This window comes from Vanderwaltozyma polyspora, genomic scaffold (genome assembly GCF_000150035.1).
Source record: "Vanderwaltozyma polyspora DSM 70294 KpolScaffold1028 genomic scaffold, whole genome shotgun sequence".
Taxonomy (NCBI): Eukaryota; Fungi; Ascomycota; class Saccharomycetes; order Saccharomycetales; family Saccharomycetaceae; genus Vanderwaltozyma; species Vanderwaltozyma polyspora.
This window is the reverse complement of record NW_001834687.1, coordinates 57387-76038: the sequence shown is the minus strand read 5'-3', so window position 1 is coordinate 76038 and position 18652 is coordinate 57387. Positions and strand designations below refer to the sequence as shown.

Genomic DNA, 18652 nt, shown 5'->3' with positions numbered 1-18652 from the left:
ATAAAAATGTTTGATGGTATACTGAGCAAGTATAAAGAGTTTGCAGGGTCTAAAAGTCTACATATTAAATATTGTGTTGAGCAGGATCAGATTGTAGAGTGGTAATGAGTCCTACTAAATATGTTCTGGTTCCACCAGATGAATTGCATCCTTATATTAACAAAAAGGATGAAAATAGTAATGATGGTAATAATGCCAATAATAAGGAAATGACATATCCTGATTTTGATCCTTGGAGGCATACTAAGTCAGAGGATGATATTATGATAAATTTTGTTTCTAAAGGTTATTATACCACTCCCAAGGTTAATTTTGAAAGTATATCTGCTAGATCATCGTTACAAGAGTCGTTGCCAAAACTTTCCAATCATTTAGCTGAACAGTTCTCACAGGTGCTTCAAATACGTGAGAAGGAAATAAACAAGATACCATATGGGAATAATGATCCATCTTCTTCATCGACTCAGCATCAGCTATTTAGTTTATTGAGTGGTCCTGGTTTCCAATTGCCAAATAGGGTCACATTAACAGATCAGAGGAAAGATCAATGGTTACAAGAACTGAGTTCACCGTATGCATCATTAACAAAGATATCCAAATTTATACCTCATGGATTGAAAAGGAGGCAGGTACTAGAACAATGTTGTATGAGGCAGATCCCATTAAAGAGAGCTATTTGGTTACTAAAATGTTGCTATTCAATGGAATGGAAGGCATTATCTACTAAACATCTAAACTCAAAGGAAATAAATTCCCAATTGTTGAAAGAATGGACAGAAAATTTTATATTCATGTTAGAAAAATTAGTATTTGAAATGTCTCAATATTATAATGATGCTGCTAAGTTAAAAGTTTGGAAGAGAGAAATTTACTATTTCTTAAAGTTACTAGGAAATTGTTATACTTTAGAGCTTATTAATAAGGATATTTTATTGCATTGGTTAGTGGAATTCATTTCAAAAATTGAGATTTTCGAATATTTACCATTAAGTCTACATATACTATCACTATTCTGGCATGATATATCAAATGTCAATGAATCAGCACCTTCAGCACAGCCAATGTTTTTAGTAACTAAAATATCGGATACATTACTACACAAGTACATTGCTGTCTCTCATAACAAATCAATGATTAATGATGAAAAATATATTATAAATGATGTGAAGAAGAACAACAAAATAAAAGAATCCATATTGGCGGTTATAAGAAGATTAATTTGCGATTTGTTTCAAAGACAGTTACTTGAAGTATTTTTATTTCCAACCTCTAGTTGGGATCTTTACAAACCGTGTCTTTATGAAATCACTAATCAGTTAAACGATACACCTGAGATGGTAGCTGAAGTTAAAAAGAAATTAGAATTAATCAGTTACAGGAATGAGTCGCTTAAATTACACTATACTTCTCGATCACATACACCTGAAGATGAATCTGGTACTAATACATCCAATGATGAATCTAAAATTGAATTCATAAAACTAAATTGTATTGATTTTGAATTGACTGAAAAATTAGATGATAATCCTATTGATTTTGATTGGGCCTCTTTTGTTGATAGGGAAATTCAAAATGTTTCTCAAATTGTACAATTGATATTATGGGTTATTCATCCATCTAGAGCTTGTAGATATGAAGGTACTCAGTTAGTTGCTAAAATTTTACTGTTAACAATTAGTTCCGTGGAAGGATTACAAGAATATGTCGTTGAAGATATTATTTGGTCGGTTGTTTTCCAAATCTCCAAATATTCAGAACAGAAACGTTCAACATTTGTATCATTACCATCACTATACAAGCTTCTAAACATGCTAATCACATATGGAATTGTTAAGGTTCCTACGTATATTAGGAAGTTAATTAGTTCAGGTGTGTTATATTTGCCTGAATCCAATGATAAATTTTTCCATTGCGATGCATTGATAAATTTAAAGATATCTTTCCTAATGAAAAGTCAATACAATATGGTTCTGAGAAATGTCATTGAATATGATGCCACATTCTATGAAAAGTATAATTTTGATCAATTATTGTCGGTTACGGATGAACTGAAACAGAAGATATTGGATTCAGAAGAATTAGATATGTCAGAACAACCATATAGCATCAAGATAATGATGGCTGAGTGGTATTTAGGTCTAATTTGTGGTGGGGAGTTAGAAGTTGTTAACAAACAAACACTGATGAAGAATTTTAATTTCTTTTGTATTCATTTCGATGTCTTCCATCATTTTTATAAGTGGGTGGAATTTATCGTCTATCATCAATTACTGGCGGATATAGAAACTTTGGAAACCCTTATGAATATTTTACTAAGATATGGTAAACTATTTTCCCAATTTATTAATGACCATATTTTATTCACGAAAACGTTTATTTTGATATATACCAAAATCCTAAAGGAAAGTGACAATACAGCTTATTCAGTAACATCATTTATGCCATTCTGGAAATTTTTTATGAAAAACTTCTCATATACACTGAATTTTGATGAGGATTTGAGAACTGATCTTGGATCTGTCTATGAAGAAGAGAAAGCTAAAGTAGAGAGGTTTCCAAAAGATAAAGAATTGGTATCCTTGTTGAACGATGATTTGCATGGAAATATTTCCAATGCAAAAGGGTTGGTTTGTAATTTCCCAGAGGTTTTCCAAACCAACTTAAGAGTTTTCTTTAGTTCAGAGGAATACTCATTATCTAAAAAACAAGCTAGATACATGTTACTTTTGATTATGAATGCAAGTACCAGGGATTACAATAAGTTTATTGCTATATACTTGAAGAGAAAAGATTTTAAGATGGAAAATTTGGTCCATTTAATATCTTATAAGTTATTAACACTTGAACAAGTTCAAAATGTTTTAGGTATTGATTTCATTTTGGTATTACTGTCATATAAATATGAAGGATACGACTTGGGTTTTGAATATTACAGAGATCATTATGTCAGATTAAACTACAAGCTTCTATTAACTGCCTGTGAATCGAAGTTAAACGATCACTATACTCTATTTTTAGAAATGCTAATACAATATGGTAATCTTTGGAAGCTATATGACATTACATCCTCTGCATTACTTGCTGTTTTCAATGATTCGAATGTTGATAATTATAAGTTTCTACGTTCAATTTTATTTTTTGGTGTTAAGAACTATGATAAGGACGAGGATATAGTGATGACAGATGGCATCAGTCCACATGTTTGGTTAGACTTTACTAACATTTGGTTATTCCAATCTTACACGAAGTATATTTTGTTAGATACGCTATCTTCAGGGGAAGGGCTAGAAAAGGCTAAGAATTTCTTGTTTAGCATGATTGAAGTAACTAATTATAGCTGTCTATGTGCACAGACGTTTGGAAGGATAAATGATACTGATACCATAAATATCCTGATCAAAATATTCGAAAGGAAGTTTTTTGATACCTGCCTATACGACAAAGAAATATCGAACCAATACCTGAGAGTTATAATAGAGGTGATAACATTTCTGTCTCAGCAAATGGCTATAAACAGTCCAAGCCATCAAGATATGAATGTTACATTTATTGAATCATTGAGAACTATATCAAAACACTTCGCGAAGAAAGATGAGCAGGAATTAAAGAATATTAGAGTTAAGCTTGACTCATTTTTAAAGATATCTATAATTCATCAAACTGCTATATTCGAATATGTCAGCAACCTGATTGAGACGAACGATATCAAGATTGTGAATAGCTTACTGGATGATCTATTCACATTGTTTGAGAAGATATCCTTTGATTTGGGATTGAAATTGATGCTTTATGAAATATTGTCCTCATTGAAGTCATATTGCCAGTACAAATCCACCACTGAAAGCGGTAAAGGCAACAAATCAGTAATCGTGCCTACGAAGTTGTTGGAACTGCCACCTTTCCAAGTATCATCGTTCCTGAAGGAAGAAGATCCAGATGACAATGAACAACAATTGTCATTGGGTATTCAAACCGAAGATGACATCCCCTATGGAGGCAGGCCGTTGTCATCCCATCCGCATAGCGTCAATAGATGCTATCAAAAGCAATGGTTTATATACAGCAAGAAAACTAAAGAGCACTGGTGCAGATTCTACAATGAGCCATACCATTGCATCAACAATTACCAATCCGAGAGCAGCAGTTCGTTCAATAACTCTTGTTTGAACCTGAGTCTTTTTGACGCCAGGTATGAGAAACGAAACCCAAAGTAAGAGGGGAGGGCAGGTGTAGAGGAGATGGAGGTGATGGGGAACCGTCATAATATCCCATCTTTCTATACCCATATATGACAATAATTCCGTTCTATTTCTATCACCATCAGCATTGAAACGATTGGCGGCTAAAAAAAAGGAAAAAAAGAAAAGAAAAACACCAAATCATAAAGCACGAAACATACAACCACGTGATACATAAATTACCCGCACATCGCGCAACACGAAAGCAGAGGTGGCAAAACAATAACAAATTAATGCATCTCTTAAAAGGTAACCAACAGATAAATTGAAAGATATAAAGGTGAAGGTGATGGAATAATGTTTTAAAAGTGGTTTAATCTACTATTTGTCCAGTCCAAGAGGTATCGAGGCTTAATTAATATTGAACGTAGTGTCCAGATAGGTTATTACTTCAAGGATTGTGCTGTTTTTCACGTTTCTTTATCGACAGCCGAAGGTTTTTGAACAGAAGATTTTGATTGATTTATTGATTTTGGGAACTTATCAATAACAGTTGTGGTATTGATTCATTTCAGAGGATTCTGTATTTGTAGACACTGTTAGATTTCAGGTTCTATTGTTTTTTTTCACGTTAGTTGAACGAAAAATACAGAGTTGAAGAATATACGAGTCTAGTCATTCTTTGATATTGATACTAGTATTGATTTTGTTTTAGTGAATAAAGGTTGTAATACATCAGGTTTTTTTTTCATTTTCATTGTTATTGCAGCTTCTTCTATGTTTTGATTTGAGCTTATACAATCATTACGTTTGAAAAAGAATCCAAGATTTCTTTTATCTTCATTTTTTATTTTTTTTTTCATTTCTTCCACTTTTGTTGACTTGTTAACATCCATTTATTTTTGCATTTATACTTCATTTCCATAAGTGATGCTAACTCCTGATGGTATTAGTGACTCCATAAAGAAGTTTCAAGAACGAGATATAACCGAGAATGAGGATTACCTAGTTTTACTGCAGCAAAGAGATATTCTCGAGAAAAAGCTTTTAGATAGACGATTCTTAGCTAAACAACTACAATTGCTATATCACCAGCTAGACAAAACACATAATTACCAAGAGTTCGTGGATGTCCTTATGAATAATAGAGAGTTATTGAGAAATATTTTCACATTAGAAGGCCATTTGAAGAGATCAAAGTACTCAGTCAATTTGGATGTAGAGATCGATTGGCAAAAATTTGGACTAGATATAATGGAATACATTACTAATGACGATAAGTTATTGGCCTTGTATAACGATGGATTGCTATAATCCAATTTACGTATCATTCAAAGTCCGGGACTTATAATTTTGATCATTTAAGATTCAACTTCAAAAGAATGGTTGCTCCCACATCTGCTCTTTTTTTTTTTGTATATTATGTTGTCCCTTCCCATGCATAACACCAACCTTAACATTTTATTTTTAATCGCAACGCTACTATCTCATCATCAGCCAAGTCAGAATCAACATCCAGTTGATCACGATTTCAGGTTTGCCTTATTATTTTATTTTGGGGGTTTTCACGACTATTTTTCACCACGATCATATCTTTTGTATATAGTTTTAACGTTTACTCATCTTTGGACACCATGCATGCTCTCATAGACATCCTCAAATGCCTATTATTACATGTATCTTTCTACATATCTATGTCATTAAATAGTTTTTAAAAAAAATTGTATCATTACTTAAACTATCAGATATTTCATTCGCTTATAAAATATCATATATATACTCTTGATGATGAGGTATATATGAAGCAAGCAACTTAGTTTGTGCTAGAAGTAGGAGACTAAAGTTAGACCATTGGGTTACTGGACGTTTTAAATAACATTTCACCAATTGTATTGGTATTCCAATTGCTTATACTTTGCAGATATGTCTCGATTCATTCCATTGTCCAAAGTAATTAATGAACTAGTTGCCAAGGGGAAGCCTCAAGTGATATACTCTTACAAGATTAGACCATTGGTCAGAGGAGGTGCTTGTACGTTATCAGCAGTTTTCTTTGCATATGGTGTTTCATTTGCTGATTGGTCTTGGGCTTCTTCACTTGATATTTTTGAACAGACTAAGAAAGATGATGAATTGGCCAAGATGAGTATTTTAGACAAGGCTAAATTTTATGGGTTAACCTTTAGTCCATTCTTATTGATTATCATACCTTTTACACTTTCGTTTGCCTCTATTGTGATTGCTTCAAGAGTCGTTTCAAGTGTGACTTATTTGCCAAAAGTTAAAGGTTTACCACAGCAATGTCAAATAACAAGAAGATCTCCGATCACAGGCAGACATATTACGGAATTGAGGAATCTAGAAGACATTTCAAGAAGTGCCAAGATCCGTGTATTCACTGGTAAAGGTCCTAATGGAACAGACGATAAATCCTCATTTATCTTTACGTTATTTGATTCCAATAATTCTATAAGATATAGATGGCAGAGATTCTTCCTACTATCGAGATCAGGAACATTTTATGAGAATGATAGTAGAATTTTTGACTATCTGTTTGGTGGAGACTCTATAAAAATGTTAGAAAAGCTTAAAAGGGAGAAAGAAGAATTAAATTATACAAGCCAACTTGAAAAAAATTATAAACAAGATGAAGAATTATCACAGTTGAACAAGCAAAAGTTCAGCAAACTCTCAGATATGAACTCTGAAAGAGCAAAAATTCATTCTGGATCTTCAAAAGATGTGCTGAAATTAATGAACAAAAAAAATTGAAACCAACATTCATGAATGGTCATCAATATTATAATAATCCAAATAATTTCAACAAATAATCAAATATTAGAGCATACGAGAAGTATAACCCCGTGTCAATATTACTGATAAAGGCTTTCCAACAATCTTTTGGATTGTCTAAATCGACATTTTTAATCATTGTAAATACTCTATAGGCAAAAATAGTCAAACCACCAATAAAACCTGGCCCCAGTATCAATCCACTGTTAATACCTGCGATAGCCAATGATCCGAACTGAATTGTTGCCAAAGTGTTACAGATAGTTTTGGTCTTGTCGCCCCAAGCTAGAGCAGTTGATTTAATACCTGCTTTAATGTCAAATTTCTTGTCTTGATGAGCATAAATGGTATCGTAAATCATACACCACAGGAAACTGCTAGTGTACAGTGGGATCATAGTTGACCAGTCCATTATACCCATAGCAGGGAATCCCAGCAGAGCAGCCCAGTTGAAACAAGCACTTAGAGCAATTTGTGGGTAATAAGTGAAACGCTTAAACAAAGGATACGTGAAGACTATTGGCAAAGATGCCAAACCCAACCACCAGCAATTAGCAGGCAATTGAGTCAATACCCCCATACCTACTGCCGTTTGAGCCCCCAAGAACGCAATGGCTTTCTTTTGCGAGACCCTACCAGAAGCAATAGGTCTCTCGACGGATCTGATGACTTTGTCATCCAAGTTACGATCACACAGATCATTGATAGTGCAACCAGCACCTCTCATGACCAGGGAACCCACACCAAACAAGGCCAACATCCACACCGTAGACCCTAGAGTGGCTGACGTCTGCATTGCAGCCATAGTGATGGCCCATGTACCTGGTAAATATAGTAACCAAGTTCCGACAGGTTTCTCAAGACGCATCAATTCAGCATAAGGAATCCATTTTTCAGGCAGTTTCGAAACCCAAGGACCCAATCCCTTAATACGCTCCTGTCTAGCCCTTTCCAACTCTTCCTCAGTGAAAGGTTTGGTGTTGCTTACCAAAGAACCTTCACTGGTTGAAGAGATGTCTGCCCTTTGTTGCAAATTCAAACCAGATGGCCTGTCTTTCTGGCTCAAACCCCCAACGAACCGAACACTGTAACGAGAACCAACTGCATGCAACCTAACATTACCCAACACAGCTCTAGCGGACGAGCAATTCATCAAACCAAGCCTGATCTTTGCAGAAGCTTGGCCAAACATCATCTCTATTCCCAAAATTCTGTATCTCTATCGGTATATAAGCTAATCCAACCAGAGTAAAAAGACGTCACCGAGCACCAGAACCAGCTAAACAATCACTGAACCTACTTTATAAACCTTGCAAGCCAACTACAAGTCCTCAGAGTCCATTCCATCCCATCCCATCCATCAAAGTTGTTTGTCATAGCTGGTTCTAATCCAGTGCATTTATATATTTTTAAAGATTTAGATATTTTTTCTTATTCTTCTCATCTGGATCTTGGGCCACTGTTGCGATGCGTAAATCACTGTATCTTGAGTTCTAGAACAGTTGAAAACAGCAGAAAAACTGTGAAATAGAACCAACAACCTACTAATTAACCATCACCAACAATCGCAACGCTTCAATCCCACTCGATAACCTCCAAATAAACCATTCTTTCTTTAATTTCCACCTTCGTGATCTTAAAATATTCATTTATCGTATTTAAAACATTCCTTCTGACGTTTTAACGAGCCTGAAAAAAAATTTTGATAAAAGTTTTGAACCGATACAACAAACAACAAACAACCAACAAGAGCATCAAGGTTTGAGTTGGCAAAGAGTATATAAAGAGTGTTGATTCTAGTGTTGGTTTGGATATTCTTTTAGTTGTTTTATCCTTTACTGTGAAACTTTTCTCTTATTTTATTTTGGTATAAACTTTCTGGGTTATACTTCCAACTGTTTCAGATATATATATATTTAAATATAGCTGAATAGAGATAGATTTTGGGTATTAATTATAACATCGATCGAGACACCATGGTTTACGTTGCATCCACTACCGCACCAGTTAACATTGCTACTTTGAAGTATTGGGGTAAGAGAGATAAGGATTTGAATTTGCCTACCAATTCTTCTATATCTGTTACTTTGGCTCAAGAGGATCTGAGAACTTTGACTTCTGCTGCTACTGATGAGGGATTCACTCAGGATAAGTTGTGGTTGAACGGCAAAGAGGAATCTTTGGATAGTGCCAGAACTCAACAGTGTTTGGCTGATTTGCGTGGTTTGAGACAACAGGTCGAGGCTCAAGATCCTCAGGCTCCAAAGATGTCTCAATGGAAGTTGCACATCGTCTCTGAAAATAATTTCCCAACTGCTGCTGGTTTAGCTTCTTCTGCTGCCGGTTTCGCTGCTTTGGTTGTAGCTATTGCTAAGTTGTACCAGTTGCCTCAAGACTACTCTGAGATCTCAAAGATCGCAAGAAAGGGTTCTGGTTCCGCTTGTAGATCTCTATTCGGTGGTTACGTTGCCTGGGAAATGGGTGAAAACTTGGATGGTTCAGACTCAAAAGCTGTGGAGGTGGCTCCTTTGAACCACTGGCCAAACATGAAGGCCGCCATCTTGGTTGTCAGTGACATGAAAAAGGATACCCCTTCCACTAGTGGTATGCAATTGACTGTCAAGACCTCTGATTTGTTCCAAGAAAGAATCAAGAACGTGGTACCACAGAGATTCGAAGAAATGAAACAAGCTATCAGAAATAAGGATTTCCCAACTTTTGCTGATTTAACCATGAAGGACTCAAACTCTTTCCATGCCACTTGTTTGGATTCTTACCCACCTATCTTTTACATGAATGACACTTCAAGAAAGATCATTAGATTAGTACACTCAATTAACGCTTTTTACAATGAAACTATCGTCGCTTACACTTACGATGCTGGTCCAAATGCTGTCTTGTACTATTTGGAAGAAAATGAATCTAAATTATTTGCATTTATCTACAAATTGTTCGATAAAGTTTCTGGTTGGGAAACCAAGTACACTGAAGCTGAATTGAACGATTTCCTAAAGGAATTCGATCAATCAGTCTCTCCAAAATTGGATTTCGAATTAGATGACGAAATTTACAGAGGTGTCTCAAGAGTCATCTTGACTAGAGCAGGTCCAGGACCACAAGATACTACCGAATGTTTAATCGACGAAAACACCGGTTTGCCAAAATAATCATTGTAATAGCTTCTTTCTCCCAATAAAAGTTTAATATTAACAAAAAACATCATACCATTTTATTTTGGCTCTTTATACAAATCACTAAATAATTTATTGCATTTGAATTATTATATAAACTTAAACAATTCAATCACAGTTCAATAAAATAAATAATATCATTAATAATACATTTACTTCATATCTTTTAATTTAAATCTTCATAATAAGTTCCTTGTAGAAACCTATTATATCACCATCAATACTCACCTGGTAAATAAAGATGATATTCAAACTTACTAAGCAATTTAAACACTTCGAGGCTTCCCTCAAATACTAATTATACAATTACATGGTATATATATAAATATACTTATATATATACTTATATACAATATTTTGACAATATATTAAAATGATCAATATGATCGTCGATAACGTTGCAAGATGATAATTCTTTTATATGAATATTCCGTTAAAAGTTGTGATGATTCTACTCATGTTGGTTACTATTTCATTTCTTCCGCATTTTTTAATAACTTTAGTTTTGCTATTGGTAAACGACAAACTTAGAATCTTTCCTTTTTATAATTTTTTAGGTTACAATCCGCCACTCCAAAAAAAACAACAACATAATTTCGGGTTTAGCTTCTTATTCTTTAACTTCTTTAATTTTTGGGTCATTTATATTTTCAGTAGCTGGGGCTCTTGTATATTTCCAGATTCTAGCTTTACAGTCACCGCTACCAGTAGCAAAGACACCAACATTTGGACCTAATGGGAATCCATTAGCAACTGCAACAGAAATGACAGAATTTCTATGCCCTTGTAACATTAGTAATGGGTTACCAGATTTGGTATCCCAGAATAAAACGCCACGATCTTTTGAACCGGATAAGATGTATTCATCGTTTTGTGTAGTTGCTACAGACAAAACAAAATCCTTATGACCAGTGTATGTGACTTCACAAGTACCGGGTACGTTTGGCTTAACATCTTGATTGTTATCACCACGTAAATTCCATAATTTAACAGATCTATCCAAAGAACCAGATACAACGTTATTACCATCTCTAGTGAATACTACACTGTAAACAGAATCCTTATGACCTGTACCTAATTCATTTTCAGAATCTAATCTTTCAACTAAGAAACCAGTTTCAGAGTCCCAAACACGAACTGCACGGTCCAAGGAACCAGCAGCAATGTATTTACCATCACCTGGAGAAACAGCTACTGTAGTGACACCATCTTCAATGGATAAGGTCAATGAACATTGTCCATTACGTAAGTCCCAGATTCTAACAGTTCTGTCACCAGAACCAGAGACTAATTTGTCACCAGATGGGAAGTAATCCAAAGAGTAAATATCTTGTTCATGACCTTGTAATACCATAACAATCTTCTTTTGGGCAATATCCCAAATTCTAATCAATCTATCTTCAGCACCAGTAGCTAAGAACTTACCGTCTGGAGAGAAACATACAGAACGGATATATAAATCCGAAGAGGCAGAAGTAGATGTGGCAAAAGAATTAGTTTCACCAGAAGTTCCATCTGCAGTACCATTGGCGGCATCAGATTGACCTTGGACACCTTGTGAAGTCGAGTCGTCAGATAATCTAGCAACTAACTCACCATCGGAAACCCTGAAAACTTGAGTAGTCTTATTACAACCTGTAGCCAAGAATTGACCATCATTACTGAATCTAACACAACAAACTACTGAAGTGTGATCTAATGAGTGTAATAAATCAACATTAATCTCCCTTGGCAATGCAGGATTATATAAGATATAATAATCGTTTGTCTGTTTCTTCAAATGAGGCGGAACAATCTGAGAGTCTAAGTCTAGCAAAAATGGTGGAATTGGTTTGGTATGATTTGCACGTTGATTATATGGAACTAGATAATGACTTTCTTGTTCTTCTGTTGTTCCTGCTACAGCTGGTTTACGTTCTTCTTCTTTTGTAACTTGTGGTTTTTCTTCTTCAACAGGAGTTTGTGTTTTAGTAGGTTGTGCTGATTCTTGAGCAACTGGTGTTGTAGTTGAAGAAGCAGTAGCTGCAGGAGCAGGGGCGGCACCAGCTACTGGTGGTGTAGAAACAGGTTGTACAACTGGTGAAGTTTGGCTAGCTACAGCTGGTAGAGAAGGTGTGGCAGTTGCTTTAGCTGCGACTGGAGCCTGAGTTGGTGCTTGAACTGCAGAAGTAGCAGGGGTACCAGCCATTGGAATAGGTTGTGTAGCTGGTGTGGCTACATTATTACTTGGTGCCTCAATTGGAGGAATCATTTGCTGACTGCCTTCTTGTTGAGTGATTTGAGATTGAACTGTAGGTACTGGCAACGGGTTAGTAACCATATAGTTGCCTTGCAAATTTTGTTGCTGTTGCAATTGCTGTTGTTGATTGGAAGTAATAACAGGTAGTTGTGGAGGCATTTGGTTGCTTACATTACCTTGAAACTGAGGTTGTGGAACAGCAGATGGAGCACCTTGTTGCATATGGGAAGAAAATGGAACATTAAGCATAGCTGGAGAGCCTTGTTGCTGATGTTGTTGATGTTGTTGCTGTTGATGTTGCTGCTGTTGATGATGATGAGCAGTTAAAGATGCAAGTTGACGATCTCTTTGATCTAATTCTATTTTCAAACGATTTATTTCTTCCTCATAAGCATCTTTCATTTTTCTATGAGTAAGTTCTAACTCATAAACAGTATTTCTTATTTGTTGCATTTCAGCCAACTGTTGATTTATTTTTGAATCATAATCTTTTTGATTCTGTAAACGGTAAGAATTTGCATCTTGAGAAACTTGAGCAAATTCTTGTTTAACAGCTTCTAGTAGTTCATTGATTTTACTTTGAGAATTCGAGATTGCAGCTGACATTTTGAAAAGATAATATACGATACTGTAATCCTACTTAACTCGATATATTTGACTTTTGTTTAATTTATTCTTATCGTTTATAATAATTATAATAATACAATTGAGTATAACTTTGACAAACCAAAAATAATAAAAAAAAAAATAAACAAAACAACTAGTGTAAGGCGAGCTTAAGTCAGTTGGATATTGTGTTAATTGAATATCTAATGATGGTTTTCTTGAAAACTGTATATTCCTATTGAATATCTAATCTTGACAGTACTCCTATTATAGTTGTCTGATTGTGTATAAAATGAGTCTTGTTTTAGTTAATAATCAATGTTTACTAAATCTTTGATTTTTTTTTTTGAAAAAAAAACTATAATGAAAATGTTAATTTAATTCTTTATTACAACAAAATTTGTTTTCTTGATGTTATTTTTTTTTTTTATTATTTTGGAAATAAGTTAGAAAGGAAAAAGAAGAAGAAAAAAACAAACAGGTAAAACAATAAATAACAGCAGTGTTGAGAATAATAGTGAAGCAGAAATAAACAGACAATACGGTTTGTCAATCAATAGAATGTAAGTTTCTCCCCCTTTTCAAAACTGAAAGTTAGCCAAAGAAAGAACTAAAGAAATTAAAACCTATAGTCGAGTGAAATGCACAGACAACAATTGAGACAAATTTTTTTTTTTAGTTTTTACCTAAACTAAAACCTTAGTTTCTATCATAGTTGAGTGTAAGGTAGACTACGTCAAAGCAAAGTGTGAGACCCCAACAAAGATAAACAATAGGTTGCTGTATAATAACGAAAAAATTTTTTTTTTTCTGATTCCTTGTGAAAAACCGAGATAATAGGTGTAAGATTTTTAATGTTTGAAAAAAACCGACCGAAAAGCAATAACTAAACCAAAACATTCATGACATTACCTTACACCGGTAGCGTATAAATCCACTTCTCAACGGATCGTTGTTTCTTTTCAACTACCTAATTTCTTTTTTTATTTGCTTCGTTTTCAGAATTGAAATGTAGTTTTTTTTTTTTATTTTCATTTTCATTACTTTCACCTAAATCACTGTTATATTTTGCAAACATCAACGAAATGAACCCAAAAATGAACAATAATTTCTTTTTTGCCCAGCTGATGCCTTGTAATCCTTGAATTTCTTTTTCTCTATATTTTTTTTAGGCTCGCTATGCCATGCAATGCCATGCTGTGTATTTCTAGCAGTATAACCTCTCCTTCTTAACTGTTTCTTTTTTTTGCCCAAATCATAGTAATTTCCGAAAAATTCAATTTGCCATGAATCCTAAAACAGACCAAACTTTCCCAAGGATGGCTCGAAAAAAGGGAAACTCTCGAAAGATCATTTAAGATAATTACTGAGACCGGTCTCTCGTGGTTACTAATCACCGGCAATCTCTCTGCAAGTATGGTCCCGAGATTTGTTGTCCTCTTTATTTAGTTTTGCCTCTTGCTGATTTCTCTTGTATTTTTTGTATCTTTAGCTTTGGTTAACTTCAACTGCAAGAATAGCAGCCTATCCTTTAATCTACCGTAATATTTCTGATCCTCTCCGGGGAGACTGGAGGGGAAGTGAAATTGCACAGTCAGTATTTTGGGTATTTTTTCATTTGTGTTTTTTATTTTAAATTTTTATTTTTCATTTTCTGAAGTCATTGATAAAAACAGTGGAGAGAAGCACTAAACACATCCATTTCAACCTGACAATAAAAAAAAGATGTTATTGTTCTTGAAGGGCATAGCAGTTAGATTTTCTGTCTTGAACCCAAGTAAAAAATCAATTGCTTACTGCACTAGATTTGTTAACTTCCTCCGGTTGAGGAAAACTTTTAATACGTATCTGTTTCACGGTTCGGCCTTATTCCTATACTTCATTTTATCTATGGTTTGACTGATGCAAGTAGCTGCATTTTTGAGCGAGAGTTAGCGCTAGTAACATCAGAGTTGGTTGATATTAATAGTAGCGGTATCGTTAGACGATGTCGTTGCTCTTGTCCTTGAATTTTGAGGTTCGCGAAATACGACACATATTATTGTGAGATTATGGGAAAATATAGGACCACAATTTTGCTCTATCTACATTTTTTCTTTCTTTATTTTTTAAATGTTTTTCTCTATTCAAGGTTTTCCTCATTCTTTCTAGTGCATTTATTGCTCGTACGACGTCCAAACACTAAAACTTAACATATATATAACTACCAACAGTCTCATATGACTATCTCAGCTTAGGTGTTACCCGCAAAACTTCTATCTCGTTCCGTTTCTCCTAAAGGCACACCGGGTAAATATCGATTTTTAAATTCCGTTTTTGTGGCAGATAAATTTCTCAAGATACCTTAATGATCAGACAACGGCGGCTAATTCCAAACCATACTTGATAATTTGGTAGTTATAGCAAAGTATTTATGACCATGTTCTTGCAATCAGCTCAGATGGCATACCTTCTATTTTCCAAAAAATTCCAAAACTACTAGTAGTAGTAAGGATTAGATTAATATCAATTTGATTAGTCAAAAAAAAAAATAAAATAGAATGCTGCAACAGAAACTAAACCAAGAGTACTTTTTCACTTCTTTCTCTCTACCCTTCCCCCACGTAACATCATATACATACTTACTGATTCCAATACATATTCTTGCAGTCAACATAAAGGTTATTCCTTCCCACCTTCATAAACTCCCTTTAGCCATTGGCGGTTCCCATTCTATTCCATCTCTTCAAGTAGCACCGTTAAAAAAAATCAAAACAATATTAAATACTCCAATATTTTTCAAAGTAGTTGACTAGGTACCCATGTTTTTTTATCAAACATTACCTTAGATAGTTTACATATATCTATTTTTAACAAAAGCCATTTATGTAGTTCCTGTTAAGGACTCTCCTTTCTTATATAGATTACTGATACTTTTTCCTGATCCTTTCCCATTCGGAACTTTACGTTTTTTTGGTTACCCGCCTTTGGATCTCTTTCGGTTCCTTTTTTTGTTTTTTCTTTTTATTGCAATTTAGTATGCGGATATCTCATCAGTTCTAACCTTTAAAGTCGAATTTGATATAATAGACCTGATATATAAGAGCAGATCATATTGTTGGGTCCATCGATGGAATTTTGATACTGAAACATCTCATTGAGGACCAATTAAGTTGAAGAGGATTGGGGATTCTTGTTTGGATTAGTCGATTTTAAGTATATCCTTTGACGCTATCTTTTTTTCATTACAATCTTTTGTTAGGATGAGTGATAGTTTTATACAATATAAGAAATCTATTAAAGAAAGGCTCGATAATGCAGATTTACTGGTTTCGAAGGTTATCCATGAAAATACGTTGTTATCGCAACAATTAGATTCTAGGAATGAGGAAATATCTTATATGAAAGAGAAGTTGGATAAACACAAGACAAAAGTGGATTCTCTTAATGATAAGATTACTAAACAGAATGAGAATTTGGAGATCTTCAAAGATCTATTTGAACACCTTTGTGGTGTCAGAGTACATAAGTCATACGAAGACGATACAGGGTTATGGTTTGATGTTTCGCAAGGCTCTGATTCTGGTGTGATGGATTATAAGTTGGGTTTCGTTAAAGGCGAATCTTCTCAATCGAATGAGAATGATGAAAATATTGATGAAAATGAAGAGGATAAGGTTAATGATAATTCTGGGTCTGGTACCCAAGTGATATATGTACCGCTTTTGAAACAAAGAACCTCTAGTGAATTAAAAGTTTTACAAAATCAACTGCCTAGTTATATGTTTGATACTTTAAGTTTCCCTTTAAAATCGTTAAATCAATTTTACGCAAAATTAGCAAGAAGTCTAAACAAGAAGTAATATTTTTGATTGTTTTAACAACTCAAGTGATGTCAAATCAAATCAATTAAAACAGAATATTAAAACGCAAGAATCATATTAACTCTAACACAGTTTTATTCACATTTAAATAAATCTATTTATATATATTTGTATATTTAGACATCTGTTCATATACTGGGAACTTTATTAGAATATCCCTGTTTGCATAATTTAAATTTATCCCATGAACTTGGTCAACTTTATCCGGTTTCTATTCTTTTAAGATTAATCTACCTTCTTCATCTGCAATTAAACTCTTCAATAACTTCTTCTTAGCATCTTTGTCCTTCATATTTTTCATGATCTTATATAAAGATTCACCTTTGCTTAATTTAAGCTTCTTTTCAGAGTTAGATTCTTTGCCTTTGGACGGTTTCTTATCCTCCTTTGGGGTTTCTTTTGGTTTTTCCTCTACCGGTTGCTTTTTGTTAGATTTGGGTTGCTGTTGCTGTTGCTGTTGCTGTTGCTGTTCTTTCTGACCCTTTTGCTTCTTTCCTTGATACAAGGCCTTTTGATATTTCTCATCCTCACTAATACATTGGGTGTGTTTCTTATAGCTGTAACCATCGTCAAAGGTTGTAGAACAATCAATACACGTGTAATAAGCCTCTTGACAGCGGTAGTAATGCTTTTCAGTATTCTTCTTTGGAACGGTTTCGTTACAAACCTCACAATTAAAGGTTACCATTATGAATTGCTTTTATGATGTCTTTACGTTTCGAAGTACACTACAAAGTTTACATAACAACTTGAAGTGTACTTCTTTATCATCATATGGTTAATATTTATATATTATATCTTAGCTCATCTCATCTCATTTGAATCTCATCGCTAAATAATTTTTCACTTATCACGTGATACATAATATGTTACGATCAACTTCTACATAACACTACCTACCTTCTTATAGATAGAACAATAAGGTGTAATAAGTTACTATAATTAAGTTATGAATCCATTAAAATACTATTTTAAATTATCAAATTTTTTTTTTAATATGATTTTGACAATTAAATGAACGTAGATGCCTATCATCCTTTCATTTATCACCAAATATGGCAAACATCAATTCAGAATTATATTAAAACATATTTGATTATTAAATATGAAATAAAATGAATAATGAATTGTATCGTCCGAAAAAACTTACAGACATAAATTAAATGTATATTATTGGCATTATTGAAAATAATCTATAATCCTATTCTTAAAACAGAACTCCAACTAAAGCCCACAACATGAAAGGTTCTTTTTTATGCCCATCAAAAATTAATAATCTTCTATGAATTATCTCTAAGAAACTTTACTTATACAACATTAATTAAAACTAAAATGAAAGTAAATATACACCTTTTGTTACATACCTACCAGTTTATACAAAGCTGACACACTTCTGAAATGTTGATTTTACAATTCAGAATTTTAGGAATCTCCGAAATAACCTGGCCACTGACAGATCACATCATCCCTTCAATGCTGTCATTATCATTGTTGAGATGAAATATTGTTGCCTATAACCTAAATACTGATTCTATTCTTTAATTATTCAACATCTTCTATTACTCTCTCTTAATTATCTACGGTAAACTTCTCTTTAATTGTACGCGACATTATGAAACATTTGTCAAACCGCTTTGAATAGAATCTGAGTATAAGATGATTAAGACTAAAATTCGACTAGTATGCTAGAAGTTAACCAATTCACAAACTGATTTACAACTCTAAGTTTAAGATATGGTCAGTGTCGAAGCTCAATATTGTTTAGAATATGTTTAATGCTTA

General features: G+C 33.8%; 8 protein-coding genes across 8 annotated transcripts; 5 read left to right on the top strand and 3 right to left on the bottom strand.

Moving 5' to 3' along the window:
- Window positions 1-104: 104 nt before the first annotated feature.
- On the top strand, window positions 105-4214 carry SRB8 (Srb8p; the record flags this gene model as incomplete). The annotated part of the gene is made up of 1 exon (XM_001646563.1): window positions 105-4214. One exon carries the CDS (start codon window positions 105-107, stop codon window positions 4212-4214), a length of 4110 nt encoding a protein of 1369 aa, XP_001646613.1.
- Window positions 4215-5108: 894 nt separating this feature from the next.
- On the top strand, window positions 5109-5492 carry AHC2 (Ahc2p; the record flags this gene model as incomplete). Its single annotated transcript, XM_001646562.1, has 1 exon — window positions 5109-5492. One exon carries the CDS (start codon window positions 5109-5111, stop codon window positions 5490-5492), a length of 384 nt encoding a protein of 127 aa, XP_001646612.1.
- Window positions 5493-6101: 609 nt separating this feature from the next.
- On the top strand, window positions 6102-6950 carry MRX15 (Mrx15p; the record flags this gene model as incomplete). The annotated part of the gene is made up of 1 exon (XM_001646561.1): window positions 6102-6950. The coding sequence occupies one exon, from the start codon at window positions 6102-6104 to the stop codon at window positions 6948-6950; it is 849 nt and encodes a 282-aa protein (XP_001646611.1).
- Window positions 6951-6978: 28 nt separating this feature from the next.
- On the bottom strand, window positions 6979-8166 carry COQ2 (4-hydroxybenzoate octaprenyltransferase; the record flags this gene model as incomplete). The annotated part of the gene is made up of 1 exon (XM_001646560.1): window positions 6979-8166. The coding sequence occupies one exon, from the start codon at window positions 8164-8166 to the stop codon at window positions 6979-6981; it is 1188 nt and encodes a 395-aa protein (XP_001646610.1).
- A 781-nt stretch (window positions 8167-8947) lies between these two features.
- MVD1 (diphosphomevalonate decarboxylase MVD1) lies at window positions 8948-10138 on the top strand (the record flags this gene model as incomplete). Its single annotated transcript, XM_001646559.1, has 1 exon — window positions 8948-10138. One exon carries the CDS (start codon window positions 8948-8950, stop codon window positions 10136-10138), a length of 1191 nt encoding a protein of 396 aa, XP_001646609.1.
- A 634-nt stretch (window positions 10139-10772) lies between these two features.
- Window positions 10773-13007, bottom strand: TUP1 (chromatin-silencing transcriptional regulator TUP1; the record flags this gene model as incomplete). The annotated part of the gene is made up of 1 exon (XM_001646558.1): window positions 10773-13007. One exon carries the CDS (start codon window positions 13005-13007, stop codon window positions 10773-10775), a length of 2235 nt encoding a protein of 744 aa, XP_001646608.1.
- Window positions 13008-16249: 3242 nt separating this feature from the next.
- On the top strand, window positions 16250-16849 carry CSM1 (Csm1p; the record flags this gene model as incomplete). The annotated part of the gene is made up of 1 exon (XM_001646557.1): window positions 16250-16849. The coding sequence occupies one exon, from the start codon at window positions 16250-16252 to the stop codon at window positions 16847-16849; it is 600 nt and encodes a 199-aa protein (XP_001646607.1).
- Window positions 16850-17081: 232 nt separating this feature from the next.
- Window positions 17082-17558, bottom strand: Kpol_1028p21 (uncharacterized protein; the record flags this gene model as incomplete). Its single annotated transcript, XM_001646556.1, has 1 exon — window positions 17082-17558. The coding sequence occupies one exon, from the start codon at window positions 17556-17558 to the stop codon at window positions 17082-17084; it is 477 nt and encodes a 158-aa protein (XP_001646606.1).
- Window positions 17559-18652: the final 1094 nt, after the last annotated feature.